We start from the raw sequence: 20,704 nt of genomic DNA on the forward strand, positions 1-20,704 counted from the left end.
CTACTGTGCTAGCAAGCTATTGTATCTACAATGAAAGTGAAACTTTGTCCCACATCGGAAGAGTTGTCCGAAGTTGTAGTGACTATAAGTTGGGTTTCTCCCTAAACAGACATGACGCGTTTTAAAGCAGTGAGCTTCGGCAAAGCAAACAATATCATGTGCTTTGGGGGTGGGCCTTACAAGTAGCATCAAAGTCGATGACGGCTCTGCCCTCGGTGGGGGATATTATGACGCCCCGTCACTGTGTGGTCACATGCAGACGGACACTGATGTGTGCGGGGCCTAACGGGCCTGGGCGAGCTACCAATGGTTGGCAGGCTACTGTACCCACATTAAAGGTGAAACTTTATTCCACATCAGAAGAGTTGTCTGAAGTTGTGATGGTTATAAGTTAGGTTCCTCCCTTAACAGACATGATGCGTTTTAAAGCCGTGAGCTTCGACAAAGCGGACAATATCATGTATTGTGGGGGTGAGCCTTACACAATCAATGGCTTGCACACATAAAGATCGAGAAAGAATAATGCAACGGTCCAAACTTAAATGGTATAGATTGTAGAGCGATGGCCCGCTTTTACAGGCAGAGACTTCAAATATGGGAGGTTATCCACAATGGGGTCCAGCAGATCAATGGTCTAGATTGTAGAGTGATGGCCCGCTTGTACAAACTGAGGGCCAAGGAGGATAGTATAGTTTTCAAATTTTCAAAATGAGGCATTATATGATCATCAACCCACAATAGATTGATCATCTCTCAATAATTTCTCATATTAGATCCTAGCCATCAATTTTTTGGCCCATTTTTTGAGGTGGGAGTGCGTTTTTGCAAATTCTCTTTCTTCTCCACCTATTTGCAGGTGACGCTGCCACTAGCCAGGTGGCCAGTGGTCGGTGCTCTGTGGGCCCCAGCATGATGTATGTGTTTTATCCATGCAGTTCATCCATTTTTCCAGATCATTTTATGGCTTAATCCCAAAAATGGGGCAGATCTAAATGTCAGGCGGACCACACCACAGGAAAACAGTAGTGATTGAATGCTTACCATTAAAAACCTCCTAGGGCCCACTGTAATGTTTATTTGACATCCAACCTGTTGATTAAATCATACAGACCTGGATGAAGGGAAATAACAAAATATCAGCTTGATCCAAAACTTGTGGCCCCCAAGAAATTTTTAATGGTGGGTGCTCAATCAACACTGTTTCCTGTGATGTGGTCCACTTGAGATTTGGATCTACATCATTTTTGGGATCATACCATAAAATGATCTAGAAAAATGGATGGACAGCGTGGATGAAACATATACACTGTGGTGGGGCCCACAAAGCACCGACCACTAGCCATTGACTACTGGCAGGGTCAGTAGCCAATCCACGTCCACTTGTTAGACGGCCCCAATTCAACATTTCCTAGGCCGCATGCATGGTTCACGGGTCAAGAAGCTTTGAGTGTCGAGGACTGGATAGCACTTCATACACCAATAATTCGCGTGGTCTGCACATAGGTTTTTTGCATTTCACAATAGAAAATAGAGATTGAAATCCCTAAATAAGCCATGACCATGACCGATTCCAATTTTTGCAACATTCGACTGATACAGAAATGCACATCTATGTATATATGGCTAAAGTGACACTGACACGAGAGCAAACTACTTTAAAATAAAAAAAAAATAAAAAATAAAAAAAAAAACAATAAGAAAGGAAGAAGGAAAGAAAAGAAAATTCTTGGGGGAAACATGTAAGGGGATCTCAAGGTCCAGATAACAGCTGCTCCTGGCACACCAAGGACTACAAAATGATTCGGGCAAAACCAGACAAAAGTTAAAATACAGAAGATAGCAGTCAGGAATCAAAACTCCCGATGATGCTGATTATTGGGAAAAAAAAAAAAAAATCATTAGTGCATACCTCAATCAAGTGGAGAACGCTTGAATTTGTGAAAGAAATTATCTGGTTCAGAAAATGTAAACTTAACATTATGACAAGGAAAGACCAGAGAAAATAACCATGAAGCGTTCCAAAGATGAAATGGACCAAAACCCTTGAAGGCTTGTTTGGATTCAGGCAAAGTTCTGGCATGACGAGCAATCCATAGCAAAGACCAGAGAAAATAACCATAAAACGTTCCAAAGATGAAATGGACCAAAAACCTTAAAGGCTTGTTTGGATTCAGGCAAAGTTCTGGTGTGACCAGCAATCCATAGCGTTGAAAGGGGTAGCCAGTCACGGACATGTTTTGTTGCTGACTAGTTACTCCATCCCGTATTTATCAAACACCCTAGAACATGGACAGTATAGATTGTGAAACCTGTGGAAAACTTAAAAATTGGTTGGTGGCACATTTACATGATCATGTGCACATTTAGCACTTGCATATTGACACATGTCACATGTTTTAGTGCTTGAAGATTGTTGGTGGCACATATTCAAATGTGGGATGCTTGAACTTGGACAGCCACACATGGCACATTAGAACGTGACACACATGCGTATGAACAAGTGTGATCTCATATACACCATAATAAAGTGTCACTGAAATGTAGTTCCCCAATCCATGGTCCAACCATCGCATATCCATGACTACTTGTCCAAAGGTGCATTGGTTCAATGCATAAGGGTCTTGATCAACTATGCACATGTACAGTTGCTCTGACTGCTTGTCACGACACAACTTTGCCAAAATCCAAATAACCCCTAAAGCTAATGTTCCGATGATAACCATGATAATAACCATTTTTTAAAAATAAATATATCACCATTCCTTTAAAAAAGGAAGAAACGGACCAAAACACTACCTTGCAAAAACCATTAGAATTGGAACTAGGGCTGCCAAGAGTGCCATTGGTGAGGGTCACATAATGTTAAATGGTTTGTCGTATCATCTACTTCGCATTGTCCGCTTATAATATCCCCGTGACTACTACTGTGGACCGCTAGGGGGTGAGTACCACTATTTATCACCGGAGCATGACTGCCACCATTGACCACTGGTGCATGACTACCACCATTCACCACAGTAGTGCCAATATGAGCAGCTCTTGCTAACCTCTCCTTTGAGGAAACGATTTTTTCCCAAGCCGCTCTTAGAGCATAGAGTGCCACATCGTAACTCTCTCCAGAGGTTGCCCCTTCCTCCACGCATCTAATGGCTTCCATACATAACTTATTGTACCGCAAGTTCTCAGACTCTTGGCAATTTGCTTGCATTTCAATGCCCCTTTCATCCAACACAACCACACTCTTGGCATTTCTCGTCCAGCGGTCCAAGATATAATGAGAAGGGAGCTCTGTGACATTCGACATCTCGAGGACCTTCAATGCATGTCTACAAAGAATACCCGAAAACTCAAACATCTGACAGTTACAACTTGCTCTCTTTTCAGACACATTGAACGTAACAGTATGTGCCTTCCGATGCTCCTCATATTTCGCCACCCTGTATGTCTTCATCGCTGTGTCCTCCTTGAATTTATCAGCAACATAACCAAGGCTTTCAGATACTTCCTCTTGAAATTTTAGGAAAACTGTCCTCGTATAAATGTCTGCCGCATGTTCTTCAATGGGCAGTCTTGTTTTCAAATCTGGTTTGGCATGCTCTGTCAGAACATCCTCTTCAAGTTCCTTTTCATACCAACCGTCCAAGGTCCTCTCATAGAGCATAACAAACTCTTGCAAAGCGGTGCTTTCATTCATGTACCCATCAAAAGATAAGTTTATACATTCATTTCTCTGGGATGCAGACACTGGTGCAAAGAATGTTTCCCGCAAATACACAGGGGCCCATCTTTGGCGAGTGAGATATAACGATTGGATCCATTCATTTTCCCTCAGTTCATATCTAGTAATAAGTGAACCCCAACAAGATTCAAACTCTTCAATTGTCTCGGTCAGGTTAAAGCATTTCTCGAGTTCTGCTTGAAAAGCAGGATGTGCATAGTATACATGAGACAACTGTTTCGGGGCTTTATTTAAGATGTGCCACCTGCAAAAGGCATGACGGGTGTTTGGGAATACTTGAGCAATTGCTTCACCAATTGTTGGGTCTTGATCGGTAACAATTGTGTCTGGGAAACGTCCGGACATTGCTCCAAGCCATGTCCGAAATAGCCAAACAAATGATGATTCAGTGTCATCTAGAAGTAGTGCACAGCCAAACGACGTACACTGTTGGTGATTGTTTACTCCAGTGAATACAACGAATGGCATTCCATATCTATTCGACTTGTATGTCACGTCAATGTAAACCACATCACCAAAGTAATGGCAAGCCATCCTCGCCCTTGCATCAGCCCAAAACATACTGCACGAGGACCGACCCTCATAAACTTCTATTGCGTAAAAGAAAGCAACATTCTCAGATTTCTTACGTTTGAAATAGTCTAGGACATTCTCAGTGTCTCTTCCAAGGTTCTGCCTCCTTTTCGGACCAATCTGATTGTGGTTTCCACATTCTTGCCTAGTGAATCCGATATTGCTAACTCCACTGGAATCGGGATTGAATGCTGTCATGGTATTACTCATACCCATTTTTGCTCCATCAAAAACTCTGATACGACAATTTGGAGGATTGGATGCACTTCTATGCGATCGAAGGAAAATAACTTCATTTGGACTAAGCAGTGTGTGATTATGGTCCTTAGTAAACTTTGAAACGACCCACTTCCCGAGCTCTGTCTTCTTGACCATCATCATCGCTTGACAGCCTTCCCTAGTGATCGCTCGAGGCCGCTTAACTCTGTTTTCTTTGTTTTGATGTTTCTTTGCACGAAAGCCCTCCTTGCAACAAACAAATCTCCGAGCAATGGTCTTTCCATCTTTCCTTGAACGGCGGTTCCTACTAATACGGCTGCCGAAACCAACACGCCTTGCATATGCATTGTAGAATATCCTCGCAGCATCCTCGGATTCAAACACCATACCCTCATATGGTTCAATATCTGCATCTCCTTCAAAAGTTTCCATCATTACACTGTCATCACCAACGAAAGGTTCGATGTCCGTAGCCACGCGACAATCTGTTGCATCATCTTGAGGATGCATATGAAATTCCACAAATGCGTTATCTTGGTTTCTGGTGTTTTCCATGATGGCATCTATTAAAGAAAAGAGTTATATTTTAAGCATCCAAAAGAAAGAGGTACAGAAGGACAATAAATACTTGTGCTTCAACCATCATCACCATAGTGTTGCCCTAGCCAAATTTTTTTCCCTCTACTTTGTAGTTAATTTTTTGCCCTAGCCAATTGGGTTCTGCTTTACAAAACCCTATTACAAGATTTGAAACAGGCGTTTTCATGTGTTTTTTTTTTTTTGTTTTTTTTTTTTTATTTCAAATTTAAAAATGGCAACAGGGTGTCCCTGCCCCATTTTAAGGAGAGACTAATCCCTGCGGACGCAATCACCCACAAATCACATGCATCGGGTAATCCCAGGGAAGGGAATTGAACTCGCATCTGTGGGGAGCAAACCAGCAAACCCACGACAAGCATTTTCATGATTGATGGCCAAAGTTTCGTGAGTGGCTGCACACATAACAAACCCTCCTTTACTGGATTGGGACTGGTTGGACATCACTGCCAAGCCAAGTTGTAAGTAAATACTAGTTATCCGGTGATGAAATAAGGATCATCATCAAAAGAGCAAACAGAAAAGGATGAAAACCAAAGCATCATGAACCTACAAGATGGCGAACAGCTTGTATCAGAGGTTGCGAATGCAGAATCTGACACTCCTGAAATTCCTATAACATGTTAGAGGACACCGAAACATAACCATGAATTAGAGCATGATAAGTGCTAGAGAACTGCAAAAGATTGAGAAAAAAGTAACAATTTGATTATCGCATTTATGCAAAGAATATTTATGTAAAATCGACAAGCAAATGCAGAAATATCATTAATTGAATAAAACATGAGAATGGATATAAATTGCAATATCGGAGACTTCGAAGTAAAAAATGAATCAAATGGCAAATCAAGTTGTCTGTTTGATGGAAATCATGTTTCTCGAATATGCATCGATTAGGGGGGTTCATATCAGTAAAAATGATCAAGTACTTGAGACGTCTAAGTGCAGCCGTAGCCCTCCTTTTGGACAATATCATTCAATTATGCATTTGCAATAGATTGTTTCTTAAAACAAGTATTCAATACCCAGACCTGACCAGACAGTTGGGCTGAATTGGACCAGGAGATCCGGAACTGCCCACCAAAAAGGCCAGGTCACTATAATACCTGGTCAGTCAGGGGTAATGACTGTTTTGCAACAAAGAAGAAGAAGAAGAAGAGGCCAATACACCAGCCAAAGCTCAAACACATGACTTCAACTTGAAAATCAAACACTTTGACCACAAGGTCAAGAGCATATTGCTTGTCCTTCTTTCTACTTGTATAATTTTATATTTCTGGTAAGGAATAAACCAGAGCGGTTCTGCGCAGTTGGGTCGAACTGCCCAAAAAAGGGGGTCAACGACTGATCCGGGTTTTAAAACATAGCTTGAAAGAAGATGAAGATTATTTCTAATACAGTGAAGATTATACCATCCTTGTTTGTGAGGCAGAGGAGTGAATGGTTTCTAATCTAAAAATGGCTAGTACTTGGTTTGAAGTGGTTTCGGATATCATTATCAATCTTTTTAAAAAACGAAATCCTTGGTATGCATACCGCAGCAGAGTCAATTTCTCATCTGGCTTAGATTTTTGGATGTCACATGGGGTCCTTTCCCACCACCTACCTCAGTCTCCCCTTTTGTCTAGGAAAACTGGCGTTCATTTGTAGGACAAAGTGTTGCAGAGGATGAAGCATAAACATAGCCCCTAGAAGAGCAAATTATTTTGTGTGTGTGTGTGTGTGTGTGTGTGTGGGTTAAGTCCTCAGGTTTGTGGAGGCAAATTGTTGTGAAAAAATATGCATTAATGGTGCAACTTGGTTATCGAATCAATGAGATCTCGATACCCAAATTGCAAAAATATTGATAAAGTATACCCACAAGAACAATGGAGTATGGAGGGAGAAAATTTATTGCCATCAACCTTCTTTTCTTACAAGAACTTTAAGATACCTCACACTTAGAAATATTCAAATGACAAACTCCTACACCACCACCCCCTTCTATAGATCCTAAATGAATCTATAATTAAAATCCCCCCAACTAAGAATTTGATTTCAAACCAATTACAATTTATTATAAACTAATCTAATCTTCCTTAATATGGTAAAAGCATAATAATAAAAGCAAACATGGAAAGTAATTATATCTCTAAAACCATCCCATATCAATCACATCTTCTAATCAGTCTCCCATATCTCCCAAAAATAGTATATTACAATCCTTGATTTAAGCTCCCAAATCTGTAAATAATCAACCCAAAAATTAACACATGTTGGGCTCTAAGGTGGGCTATGGCCCTACGTCTCGTTGAGCCCTACAGTGAGCCTAGATGGGCTTAAGCAATTTGGGCCCTACAGTGGACCTGGATGGCCCTAAATGGGTTGTGGACCTGCATCAACCAACCCCTATGGTCAGTGATCAGAGACTCTTCCCTCTACCGAGCCTCTTTTATGTGGAAGGCGATTGCTTAGACTGCCCCAAAGGTCCTTTTATGTTTAGCTTTGTTGTTGGGGAGAGGTTTAAGGTGAGGTTTTGGGATGATGTCTGATGCGGGCAATCGACGCTTGGATCTTCATTTCCTGTTTTGGCCAGTCTATGACCAGTGGCAAACATTTCAGTTGCTAGCCGTTTTTTTAGGCCGAATTGAGAGGTGCCTAGGCCCCCCTTTATAGGAGGGATCTCTATGACAATGAATTTGAGGATCTATTGTGTCTTCTTTCTCACTTACAGGGGATCTCAACATCTCCAAGTGTTGAAGACTCACTTGTTTGGCACATTGAAAGCTCTGGTAGATTCTCTGTTCATTCCCTGCATCAGCTTCTATCTCACCCTGTCCAAAAAGATGATTGGCATTGCACGTCGTACGTTTGGTCGTGTGGGGCTCCTCCCAAGGTTTCAGCATTTGCCTAGCTAGTGGGGAGAAACCGAATTCTAACTGCGGGTAACTTTCAGAAGCATTCGATGAACCCCACAAATGTGTGTTTACTGTATTTGAGTGTTGAGGAATCTGTCCTATTTATCCACTACTACTTCTCTAAAGTGGTTTGGTTGGGTATTCTTCGATCGGTGGGCATTTGCTGGGCGATGCCTAGTTTTATTGATTGTCTTTTTAGAACTTCGCATGAGGGAGGGGGAGGATCACTTGGCCGTTGCAAATCGAGGCTGGCTTTGTTGTGGTCTATTTGGTTGGAATGAAACAATCGTTGCTTCTATAACCAAAGGTGTCCTTCAAGGAGGGTCATTAATCAGGCTCCCTCGGATATATCGGAGTGGGCAAGCAGAGTCCCTGATTTTTCTTGTTCTTTTTGGTCTTTCATTTTATTTTTATTTTTTTGTTTTCTTTGTTGTTCTGTTTCTTTTTAGCTATTTGACCCTAATAACATCATTTCATCCTTCAAATTAAAAAAGAGAAAAAGAATATATACATATATACACTTTCTCAGCTAAGTTCGATATTCTCTATTCTCGGCTTACCTGATTCAACAACAAAGTACTAAAGGATAAAAGAGACGGAGTGAGAGAGAACCAGGGATTCAAGGAGAGTGGATGTGAACTAAGAAATAAAAGCTCCGTAACCAACTAGACCTTTGAAGCACACGGTAGCATGCATTTCTTGTACTGAAAAACTCTCATACATGATACAGGAACCAAGGGAACTGAGCAGAAATGCAATATGAAGCTGCTAAAAGAGCACTCAAATAATTAACTTACACCCCAAGCAACATGTGCTGCAAGTAAACAGATATTTCGAAACGGCCCTTGAAAAAAAAAAAATGTCATCTCTGCTTATATATAATGCAAGTAGCTATGGCCAAATTTTACCTACACAATTAGTCATTCGAAGAGAATATATAATGCAAGTAGCTATGGATTTTCAAAAGGCACTTTGATGTCTCTGCATCTTCAACCAAGGGAAATTATGTCATTTAGATTTTGGAAGCAAGTAGCTGGCACCCACCCACTCACAGCCAGATTCTTATGAGCCCATGAAAAAAAAAAAAAAGTCAATGGGTTCCTCCATGATGTCTGTGTTGGCATCCACTCTGTCCATCAATTGTGCTGGCTCATGTTAGGACCTCAGCCCAAAAACGAGGCAGATATAAATTCAAGAGCGCATAGCACAGGAAACTGCCCTTGAAGCTACATGCACTGTAGTACACTTCTCTTGTACTGAAAGTTTCTCATAAATGATAAAGCAACAATGGAGTGAGCAGAGGTGCACATAAGAAGCTGCTGAAAGAGCAGTCCAGTAATACACCCCAAGAAAAATAATGGTGTGAGTTAAAAGAGATTTCACAACAGGCCCCAAAAAGAATTCATATAAATAATGGAAAAACAAGAGGTCCCTTCTAGACAGACATCAAACATGAAATATTTAAATACATTTTTTCGACGACCCCAAGGGTGTGTTTAGTTGCCAAATAAAAATGAGTTCATCTCATTTTAGTTAAAATCAATTACATATTAGAGATAATATCTATATAAATTGTTGGTTACATTTTTATCCCTACCAAACAATTTATCTCCAATACGCAATTACGATTAAATAAAATGATATGAAGTCATTTTTACGTGGCACCCAAACAGGCCCTAAAAGAATGTGCCTGTGGGTAAAGCTATCTTTTGTATAGAAATAGCAAATGGTGCATTATTGGTGCTAAAGAGAGAATTTCAGAAGTTATACTTTATTGTTCCAAATTGAGGATGTTGGAGCTTTTACTCTTAGTAGAAATTCCAAAATTCTAGAGCTAAGTGACATTTCCCTTTTGTCAATTCTCATGATGTCTCTTGCCCAATTTGTAACACAGGAAAGAAAAAATAAGAACCATAAAAGGAAGGAAGTGGATAAACCTTGAAAAAATACCCGAACAAGTGGAATTATATATACCCAACAGGTTGTGCCTTGGTAAGAGTTAGTAAATGAACTACAATTGACATGGCGATGGAATCCACGGGAGGTCCAAATTCACCAACAGCGGACCTCTGCTATGGGGGCTTCACACTGCATCAATTCCCAAAAATCAAATAACTAAAACAGTGCAATTCCTTAACTGAGGGTGGAATTGTGCGCATAAACCACGACATGAGAATTTTCACATAACGCTTTCCTTTGCACCAATATGTCACCTCTGTAGAACACCCAAGCCATTCTATAAAGATCACCCTGGGCGATGAATGATCAGGCCAATCGACTAATTAGGTGGCCACGACCATGCATTGGCTAAGATCATCATCTGTCCACTGAATGTGACAATGTAGCCTAACTGATGAGTGGGACCATCCTGGTTTTTGCCCCAGCTGATCTTCATGGTGTGGCCCACCTTTAGCATGGCCCAGATGTTCTAGAAAATTGACACATTGGCAGGAAAGAAAGTGTGTTGGATGTAAATACACGCTGTTTTAATGAATAAAAACAGTGTAGTGGGAAACAATAATAGAATTTAATCAGTAAGTGGTGGGGGGGAAAAACATGAATTTAGTAGTTCCCACGAGCAATAGTCCTTGCTTGGCGATTGAAGGCATGAATTTAGTAGTTCCCACGAGCAATAGTCCTTGCTTGGCGATTGAAGGCATGGGACCCGCCAGAACAAATGATAGGACCCCCCATGTGTAGCATGGACCCCACATACAAGGTGAGAACTATAATTCTCACAGACAATAGAATTTGTAATTGGATTTTTTTTTTCAAAAAAAAAAAAGGAGCTACCATAAATCCCAGAAACCACAAACTACCAAACAAAAAAAATGCAATCGCCATTGCAAGCAAACGATTGAAATCAGTTACCCACGCCATCAAAATCATTAAAGAAAAGGTGCATGAAACTATAATTCGCAAAAGACAGAAATACATCCCAGAAAATCAATAAATTTCTACCAAAAATGCAATTCTGTTGCAATCAAACGACTGAAATCAATAAATATTTTTTTTTTTGCTAAAATAACTATACATAAAAGAGCATATATGAATCAATTCATAAAAATCAAGCGAAATGAAAATCACACCTTCTCTCCGAAGAATCCGCCATAAAAAATACCAATAATAGAAAACCCTCGCAATTCCCTCACTGACTCTTCTCTCCCCCTCTGAATTTGGGGAAAACAGCCAAGGATTTAGATTTGAGGAAGTAACTAGGGCAGAGACTTCTTGAATTTTCTGAGGATTTCTAGGGCTTCAGCGATAGAGAAGAGCTAAAGGATAGGGGTGGAATTTTCGCATTATGAAGGGCGAGAAAAGACTTCTTTGCGGAAAGTGGCAGGGTTTTGGCGAAAGATGTTTGGATTTGAAACGGTTGGGTTGGGCTTAGTAAGAAACGGTGAATTCCCCCATTTCTCCCTTATTACAAGCTTTCCTTGATACACTCGCGCAATTCTCAATTCTCCATGAGAAATTTCCTACTGTACGAACCATTTATGGCCCACGAACCTTTTTCGGCCCACTTATTTTTAGCTTCCAAGAATAAGCCCCAGCTGTACCGACACACATTTACTAGACAAACATGCCGCTGCTTTTTCAGATATGTAAAACTGGAGTGGTCCCTATGGCTACGAATTATAACAGTAGCCATAACTGTAGTGCCCTGGCATTCCATACATTTTTATTTTTATTTTTAACACGAGGAACTTTATTCTACCTACATTTTTCTCTAATACATATTTATATAAATATGTATATATAAGCATATAAAAAAAAAATCTCTTTTTTTTTTTTCATTTCTTTCTTCATTTATTTAACAAAACTTATCTTCCAAGCCAAAATTAGTTATTTAACATACCATATATGATTTTCGAGTAAGAGAAGCTACTTTAGCCAACCAACCTGGTCATTTCATAGATTCCATTAGGTCCATGGTTGAAAATCCATTTCATTCACTTTGTGGTCAATTTCATTAACTTCACGGTCAATTTCAATCACTTTACGGTCAATTTTATTTACTTTGCAGTCAATTTCAATCATTTCACGGTCAATTCCCTTCATTTCACTGTCAATTCCGACAATTCCCCTTCACTTCACGGTCAATTCAATTCATTTCACGGTCAATTCCCCTCACTTCACGGTCAATTCCGATGATTCCCCTTCACTTCACAGTCAATTCAATTCAATTCATTTCACGGTCAATTCCCTTCACTTCAGGGTCAATTCCGATGATTCCCCTTCACTTGACGGTCAATTCCATTCATTTCACAGTCAATTCCTATCAATTCCATGCATTTCACAATCAATTCGCTTCACTTCACAGTCAATTCCATGCATTTCATGGTCAATTCCTGCAATTCCCCTTCACTTCACGGTTAATTCCATGCATTTCACGGTCAATTCTCTTTACTTCACGGTCAATCAATGCATTTCACAATCAATTCCCTTCACTTCACAGTCAATTCCATGCATTTCACAGTCAATTCCCTTCACTTCACGGTCATTTCTATTCATTTTACAATCAATTTCGGCAATTCCCCTTCACTTCACGGTCAATTCCATGCATTTCACGGTGAATTCGCTTCACTTCACGGTCAATTCCATGTATTTCATGGTCAATTCCCTTCACTTTACGGTCATTTCCATTCATTTCACGGTCAATTCGCTTCACTTCATGGTCAATTCCATGCATTTGACGGTCATTTCCATTCATTTCACAGTCAATTCGCTTCAATTCATGGTCAATTCCATGCATTTCACGGTCAATTCCCTTCACTTCATGGTCATTTCCATTCATTTCACGGTCAATTCCCCTTCACTTCACGGTCAATTCCATGCATTTCATTGATACTTGGATTTAACATTTTAAAATAAGATAGTCAAATCTTTCGAGACCTAAAGGTCTAGACCCCAGATCATAGTTTCCTTAAGTTTTTCTATCTACTGGCGACTATTGCATTTTCTGTCTTCGTGCATGTAATGCGTCAGCTTATGTATCATTGACAAATTTTGCTCTAATGGAATACTTAAAGTTGCTAAATTTGAGTAATGTTTAAAATGTTAATAGTGGTCATTAGCACTTACATGATGTCACTATTGGAATGCGCAGGTGTTTAATGTCGTATCTGTCGATTTAATGATACTAAACCTAATAAGAATCTATAGTTTGCTCAACAAGTCTGGGTGAAAACTAAAATCACAGGATAAATATATAACTCAGGTATGTTCCAAGGAGCTTTGAGGGGGAACGGGGTCGACCCCGTCTTGCTGGTACCAATTCGGGGTCGACCTTGACTCGTTGTCTCACCCTAGTTGCCTTTTGAAATTTTCTGTTGTCCTCACTCTCTTTTATAATAATTTCCTAGGCTTTTGCATCTGTCACTGCAATTCAACAAGCCTAACGTGAAATTCAACGAGTCTAACGTGAAATTGAGCGAGCCTAACGTGAAATTCAACGAGCTTAACATGAAATTCAACGAGCCTAACATGAAATTCAACGAGCCTAATGTGAAATTGAGCGAGCCTAACGTGAAATTCAATGAGCCTAACATGAAATTCAACGAGCTTAACGTGAAATTTAATGAGCCTAACGTGAAATTCAATAAGCCTAACAAGAAATTCACCGAGCCGAACATGAAATTCACAATATTAACATCTTCTATAGTGATTAACTACATGTGTTTAAAGTTTTCAAGTTTGAGTTGAAAAGAATGTCGAGGCAGCCTAATCAAACTAAAACTTAATATCTATAGTAAAAATGAAAATAAAATAGGCTTTCAGCCATCGGTCTGATGGAATCTCATAAATCTACTAGGTTGGTGGGCTAAATCAGCTTTTCCTACCTCAAAATCATGTATGATATGTCGAAAAACTCATTCTGGTTTGTAACATACGACTGTTTTAAGGTTTGACAGACAGGCAACAAGTCGGGGTTGACCTCGACTGTCTGACAGACAGATGGGGTCGACTAGGTCCAATCGGAGTCGACCCCGACTTGCTGCCTTTCTGTTCAACCTTAAAACAGTCATATGTTGCAAACTAGAATGAGTTTTTCGACATACCATACATGATTTTGGGGTAGGAAAAGCTCACTGAACCAACAAACCTAGCAGATTTATGAGATTCCATCATATCGATGGCTGAAAGCCTATTTTATTTTCGTTTTTACTATAAATATTAAGTTTTAGTTTGATTAGGCTGCCCTGACATTATTCTCAACTCAAACTTGAAAACTTTAAACCCATGTAGTTAATCACTATAGAAGATGTTAATATTGTGAATTTCATATTCGACTCGGTGTTAGGGTCGTTGAATTTCATAAGCTCATTGAATTCCATGTTTAGCTCATTGAATTTCATGTTAGGCTCGTTGAATTTCACGTTAAGCTTGTTGAATTTGACCTTGAAGTGACTGAAATTGACCGCGAAGTAATTGAAATTGCTCCCGAAGTAAGTGAAATTGAACGCGATTTGACTGAACTTAACCGAGAAGTGCGTGAAATTCATCGTGAAGTGAGTGAACTGACCGCGAAGTGATTGAAATTCACCGCAAAGTGCATGGAATTGACCATGAAGTGAAGGGAATTGACCGTGAAATGAATGGAAATGACCGTGAAGTGAAGGGGATTGACCGTGACATGCATGGGATTGATCGTGAAGTGAAGGGAATTGACCGTGAAATGCGTGGAATTGACCGTGAAGTGAAGGGGAATCGCCAAAATTGATCGTGAAGTGAAGGGAATGGACCGTGAAGTGAATGGAATTAACCGTGAAGTAAAGGGAATTGACCGTGAAATGTATGGAATTGACCGTGAAGTGAAGGGGAATCGCCGGAATTGACCGTGAAATGCATGGAATTGACTGTGAAGTGAAGGGAATTGACCGTGACATGCAGGGAATTAACCGTGAAGTGAAGCGAATTGACCGTGAAATGCATGGAAATGACCGTGAAGTGAAGCGAACTGACCGTGAAATGCATTGAATTGGCCGTGAAGTAAAGGGAATTGACCGTGAAATGCATGGAATTGACCGTGAAGCGAAGGGGAATCGTCGGAATTGACCGTGAAATTAATGGAAATGACCGTGAAATGCACGGAATTGACTGTGAAGTGAAGGGAATTGACCGCGAAATGCATGGAATTGACCGTGAAGTGAAGGGGAATGATTGTGAAACGCATGGAATTGACCGTGAAGTGAAGGAAATTGACTGTGAAATGCATGGAATTAACCATGAAGTAAAGGGAATTAACCATGAAATGAATTAAATTGACCGCGAAGTAATTGAAATGGATTTTTGACCATCGACCTGATGGAATCTATGAAAATGACTGGGTTGGTTGGCTAAAGTAGCTTCTCCTACCCCAAGATCATATATGGTACGTCAAATAACTCATTTTGGTTTAGAAGATATGCTTGTTAAATGAATAAAAAGAGAGAAATTTTTTTTATATGATTATATATTCATATTTATATAAATATGTATTAGAGAAAAATGAAGGGAGGAAAAAGTTCTCCATGAAAAAAAAAAAAAGTTGCATAGACTGGCGCGGCATTATAGTTATGGCTACAGTTATAATTTGTAGCCATAGGATCCCACTGACCCGGTCAACCAGGTCCCAACCCGGTCGACCCGACTCGCTGGTTTTTTTTTAAAAAAAAAAATTTCCCCTGTTGTAATCCCCACCACTTTTTGTGGGTCCCATTATGAGGTATGTATTATATCCAAACCATCCATCTATTTGGCAAACTCAAATTAAGGCTTGAGACGAAAAATAAGACAAATCTAGCTATCAAGTGGACCACACTGTAAAAGGCAGTGGAGGATTGAACGTCTACCATTGAAACCTTTTTAGGGGTCACAAAAGTTTTGGATCATTATGAAATTTTTTTTTCCTCTTCATCCAGGTCTTTGTGACCTTATGAATAGATTGGATGGAAAATAAATGTTATGGTGGGCCCAACAAAATTTTTTATAGTGAAAATCAATTTTCCCGTTGCTCTTTGTGGTGTGGTCCAGTTGATCTTTGGATATGATTCTTTTTTCTTTTTTCTTTTTATAATGCTCCAAAATGATCTCGAAATATGGATGAACGTTGTGGATATAATAAATACATAACTGTGGGGCCCATGTAACTTTGATCTCCTTTGAACCGTTCGTACAACTCAAAGTTTGAGGAGCGTTAGCGCTCGTCTTCGAGCACCGGCCAATCCGCTTTCGAAAGGAAAGGCGGGGGCATTTTCGACCTGTGAAAAGCTGTCTGTACAGCTGGGGCTTATTCTTGGGAGCTACAAAGAAGTTAGCTTAAAAAGGTTCGTGGGCCATAAATGGGTCGTACAATAGGAAATTTCCCATTCTCCATGTTCAAACCCTTTGTTAGAAATCAATTATTTGTGCAATCTAGTATAGATGAGTAGAATTAAGACGAGAAAGTGGAATTTTGAAAACCTAGAGCCGAATCATACAAGCAATCTATCAAATAGGTTCTTTATCGATTAAATCAGAGCACTGGTTTATATATCAAGTTTTTCAATGTGATCAGTGAAAGTCAACTTATTTTCCATAAATGTACTATTATTTCATTAACCATGTTCATCACCTCAGATTAATTGAATAACCAAGTGCTGATTCCAAACTTATCCCCTTCTTCTTCTTTTTCCATTTTTTTTAAAATTTTATATCGACGATTTTTTTTTATTCATTCAGTTTTCTCATCTTTATTATTTTCAGATTTTTTATTCATTTTTAATCTTTTCATGACCTTTTGTTGATCTCACTATTTTTTAACTGGTTCTTTTCATATTTTAAGGTGGATAAAATTCTCCAGACTCAATTATCAACATCTATTAGTGATTCACATGCCAATAACAAAAATTTTAGCATAATTCACAGAAAATGAGTTGAATGTGCTTTGTGTTTTTAGATCAAGATGATATGCAAACTTCTCCTAATCAAGTGAAAGAACTTCGGTGATAATTTACTCCGTTGATCAAACTTCAACAATTTAAGATTCAATCTTCATCTTATTATCCTACCCAATGCATTCTTAGTTACACAAACTATCACTCTCCAAATAGGTTTTGAATTTGAAAAATTGAAAGTTTTCAAAATTTTAGCTCGAAAACTAAGGAAATACTGATTAGTTTACCTAATTCACACCCCCCAACCTAAAATCTACATTGCCCTTAATGTAAAAGATATAAGCATTTAATGCACATGAGGTAATGAAAAAGAAAGGAATGGTAATGGTAATGGAAATATAGTACCCGAAGAAAGAAGATTTGAGGCTTTTCCAAGCAACTCAACTTGTAGATGGGTTAGCATGGAGACTAAACTTATTGAAAAACAAACTATCCTAATCCTAAATTCCATGAAAGCAATAAACTAATCCTAAACTGGGAAAGCGATGGAAAGCTACTCAATCTGTAGTAAGGTTCCTCCTCTGGCCAGTATCTTGATAAATTTTTCAGTAGGTTTCTTAACAAGATCATCCAAAAACTTTTTTTATAATAGGCTTGGATGCCCTGGAGCATGAATTTCCAGAGAAATTTATGGACCTCAACAAAAAATCATCGTCGAATCGCCTGAGGTATCCAAAGTATATATGATTCACCTGTAGCAGACAAATTTTCCAAGTTAGTACAATATGGTGAATCAAAGACTATAAGTAAGTGAAATTCAGAGAAATTATCAGTATGTGGTATAGTCTCAATGCATTCCGAAGTTTCAGACTTCAGTTCAATTGTCAGCTCTTCCTCCTTTGATAGCAAACATTCAGGATTTGTGGAAGGAGGAGCTTCAGAATAATGATTCCCTCAGTCAGTATCAACTACCGAGGTATTGTCTCGCAAAGCATTCACTATGTCTTATATCATGGGATCATTTGAATCTGCAAAGTGTGCCAAACATTCTTCCAGAGAGTTGAGAGGGTCTTGTTTTCGGCATTGAGGTTTGTAATGATATGCCCAATGACTTCTTCCTATTCTTTTATAATAATGAGAAACATGCTCTCTTACTCTTCATCTTGGTAAGAGTCAGTCGTCACCGAATGCATCTTGTCTTGCCATGCATTGACAATTTGAGAATCAACAGGCGAAGATCTAAGGAGAAGACTCGGTTCCTTAATACTAATCAGTAAAGGTTTTGTATTATCAAGGGATGACTGTTCAAATGGTGACCTCCGCTGGGTAGTTTTAAATACCGGAATCATATTAAGTGAGTCGTCTATCTCCCTAATCAAATCATCATTTAAATCAGGGGAGTAGGCCGAGCACGCTTCAAAAGAATCATTCAGTTCAATTGGAAGGAACTCATCCTCCATATTTAATCAAATGTTTCAAATGGGTGGAGTAGATCATTATAGTCGACAATTCCTTGTACCTCTTGATCATTTACCTGGACCATAATTGAGATCGATTCCTGGAAAATTTGGGCTGTAAACTATTGGTTGTCATCCAACTCCTCGTCATTGTCTAATTCAATATAGTTCATATGTGAGTTGAGGTCATTTTCCTTACAATGTGTTCTAGGTTGGGTTGAGGCTCAAATAAACTAAACTCTTCCTCTTTATCGAGGTCAAGTATGTCATGTGGGTGGAGTGTGTCAGCATCATTATATTTGAAAAATATCAGTATCTCTTGATCATTCCTTTATACAGTCGTCGAGATTGACTCTTCGGAAAATTGAATCGTATGCTCATCAACACAATCCAACTCCTCATTCTCAATTTTAGTATTCTCCACAAACGAGTTAAGAGCACTTTCCTCGCTTTGTGTTTTTAGATTGGGTTGAGGTTGGGATAACCTAGCCTCTTCCTTATCATTGATGTGCGATTCAATTCTTTGAATGGAGGATTCGATCGCTTCTAATGATTTTCTAATGTCTGCGAATGACCGTGTGATGAATTGGTTGAATTGTTCTTGAGCTTTCATATGAAAAAGAAAATTCTGAAGTGAATCCTCGTGGATTGTTTCTGGTTGGATCTTAAAGATAGGGGATTCAAAAGGATAGTCACTAGAATTGATTGTTGGTTCATCTCTCCAATATTGATGTTCCCACTCATCATAGTCATACAGGTCATATGTGGGAGAGTTTGATGGTTGTTGGTAAGTATTATCACTCATAATATAATCACGCATAGTTTTCTTCTTGCTGTATATGTGATAATTGTCTTCACTCTAATAATCATATAATGAATTGTCAATCCATGGAATGTAATTATTCTCCCGCATATGATCACGCATAAATTTCTACTAAAAAGTGAAATCCTACTCAATGGGTGGATACAGATTGACGATTATCCAACACAAGTAAATGGACAATCACCCTATATGATGCATTCATACATCATGTGTATTCATACCATTTCACATTTTATATCTTGTACTATATTTAATTGGTATGTATATGAATCATATTGGGTTATTTCATTAAGCCTAATCAGTTTACCATTTTATCGATGAAAAAACTGTATAGATGGCGATATGTTGATGAAGTTGCTCAAGATCCAGCACATGTAGTGAAACCTGAACATGACTCATGGGAAACATGACCGTATTTGTCCGAAGATGAATTAGCAAAAATAAAATAATTTTAAACATATGATTTTATTTTTAACATCTAGCATACTAGTAATAATTATAGGATTTTGATAATTTGATTTGGTTCCATTTGATTTAAAATTTTAAGACTAGAATGAGCATATTTTTAATTGGTTGCTAAAAATAATAAATAATGTTTAAAATTGAGGTTATATGAATAAGTGTGGAGATTTACATATACATGGTTGAATATTACTAAGAATTATATATGTGTGAACGAAAATTGATGGACTTCAATAAAACCTAGAGTAAATGTAATTCTCGCCTCTAATTAAACTAATCAACAAATGAAATTAGTACATTTTATATATAAGTTATAAATCAAAACTCAAATACAAGGGTGCACACTTTATACTTGAATTTCTGAGCACAACAACATACATGAAGGTAAGCCCCACGGTAATGGCCATACCAACTTCAGTGAGGCCGGGGCCGCACATAATCCGCTCCCGATGATTATGGTCACAACTCATGATGAAAATAGGTTCCCTGGTATAAATCGATTAAGAAGATTGCACGTTTGGTTTGTTTTTCAGTTGAGGGTCATCAACAGAGTGGACCAACTAATTGGACGGCCTGGATGCACTTCCTCACAGGGCATGCGGCCTTCGAACAGTTCATCCTACGGCCAGTTATCGTGATCCACCATGTGGAGTTATTTATACTCCGATGGAGCTTGATATGCAGAAGCTCTGAAATTGTACACGCGGCATAAATTTACTCAAATTAAACCTCCGAAATTGAGGAACCACTGTAAATAGGATGATTAAATATTCTAACTTCTACTTAACTTTCATTGATTAGTTGGATAGGGCCCGTTTATTGTTTAAAAATCCTACCGTCAATTAAATGTTCACCAATCGGCCAATTACAAAATGAATAAAAAAAAATTAATGATCTATCTATCACGATTTAGACGGTTTTATTTTTAGTTAATTTTATACCACGTATACAATTTCTTAAAGCTCGCGTATCAACCACCACACTATCCCAGTGTATCAAAGTTTCTCTTTGTGCAATGTATTTCCCGCTTCTTCCATTTCATTTGGATCTTTTGAAACAAAACCTCTTCCCTTCCCAAA

At 38.8% G+C, this 20,704-nt stretch overlaps 1 protein-coding gene across 1 annotated transcript; it reads right to left on the reverse strand.

The window, feature by feature from the left end:
• Nucleotides 1-2,797: 2,797 nt before the first annotated feature.
• On the reverse strand, nt 2,798-11,241 carry LOC131232658 (protein FAR1-RELATED SEQUENCE 5-like). The gene is made up of 3 exons (XM_058229051.1): nt 11,115-11,241; nt 5,682-5,732; nt 2,798-5,094 (listed from the first exon to the last, which is right to left on the reverse strand). Exon 3 carries the CDS (start codon nt 5,084-5,086, stop codon nt 2,822-2,824), a length of 2,265 nt encoding a protein of 754 aa, XP_058085034.1. The 5' UTR covers nt 5,087-5,094; nt 5,682-5,732; nt 11,115-11,241; the 3' UTR covers nt 2,798-2,821.
• Nucleotides 11,242-20,704: the final 9,463 nt, after the last annotated feature.

Source organism: Magnolia sinica, chromosome 18 (genome assembly GCF_029962835.1).
Source record: "Magnolia sinica isolate HGM2019 chromosome 18, MsV1, whole genome shotgun sequence".
NCBI classification, from domain to species: domain Eukaryota; kingdom Viridiplantae; phylum Streptophyta; class Magnoliopsida; order Magnoliales; family Magnoliaceae; genus Magnolia; species Magnolia sinica.

Excerpts from the sequence above, each read along its gene's own strand:
- LOC131232658 (XM_058229051.1), bottom strand. The coding sequence starts at position 5,086 with ATGGAAAACACCAGAAACCAAGATAACGCATTTGTGGAATTTCATATG.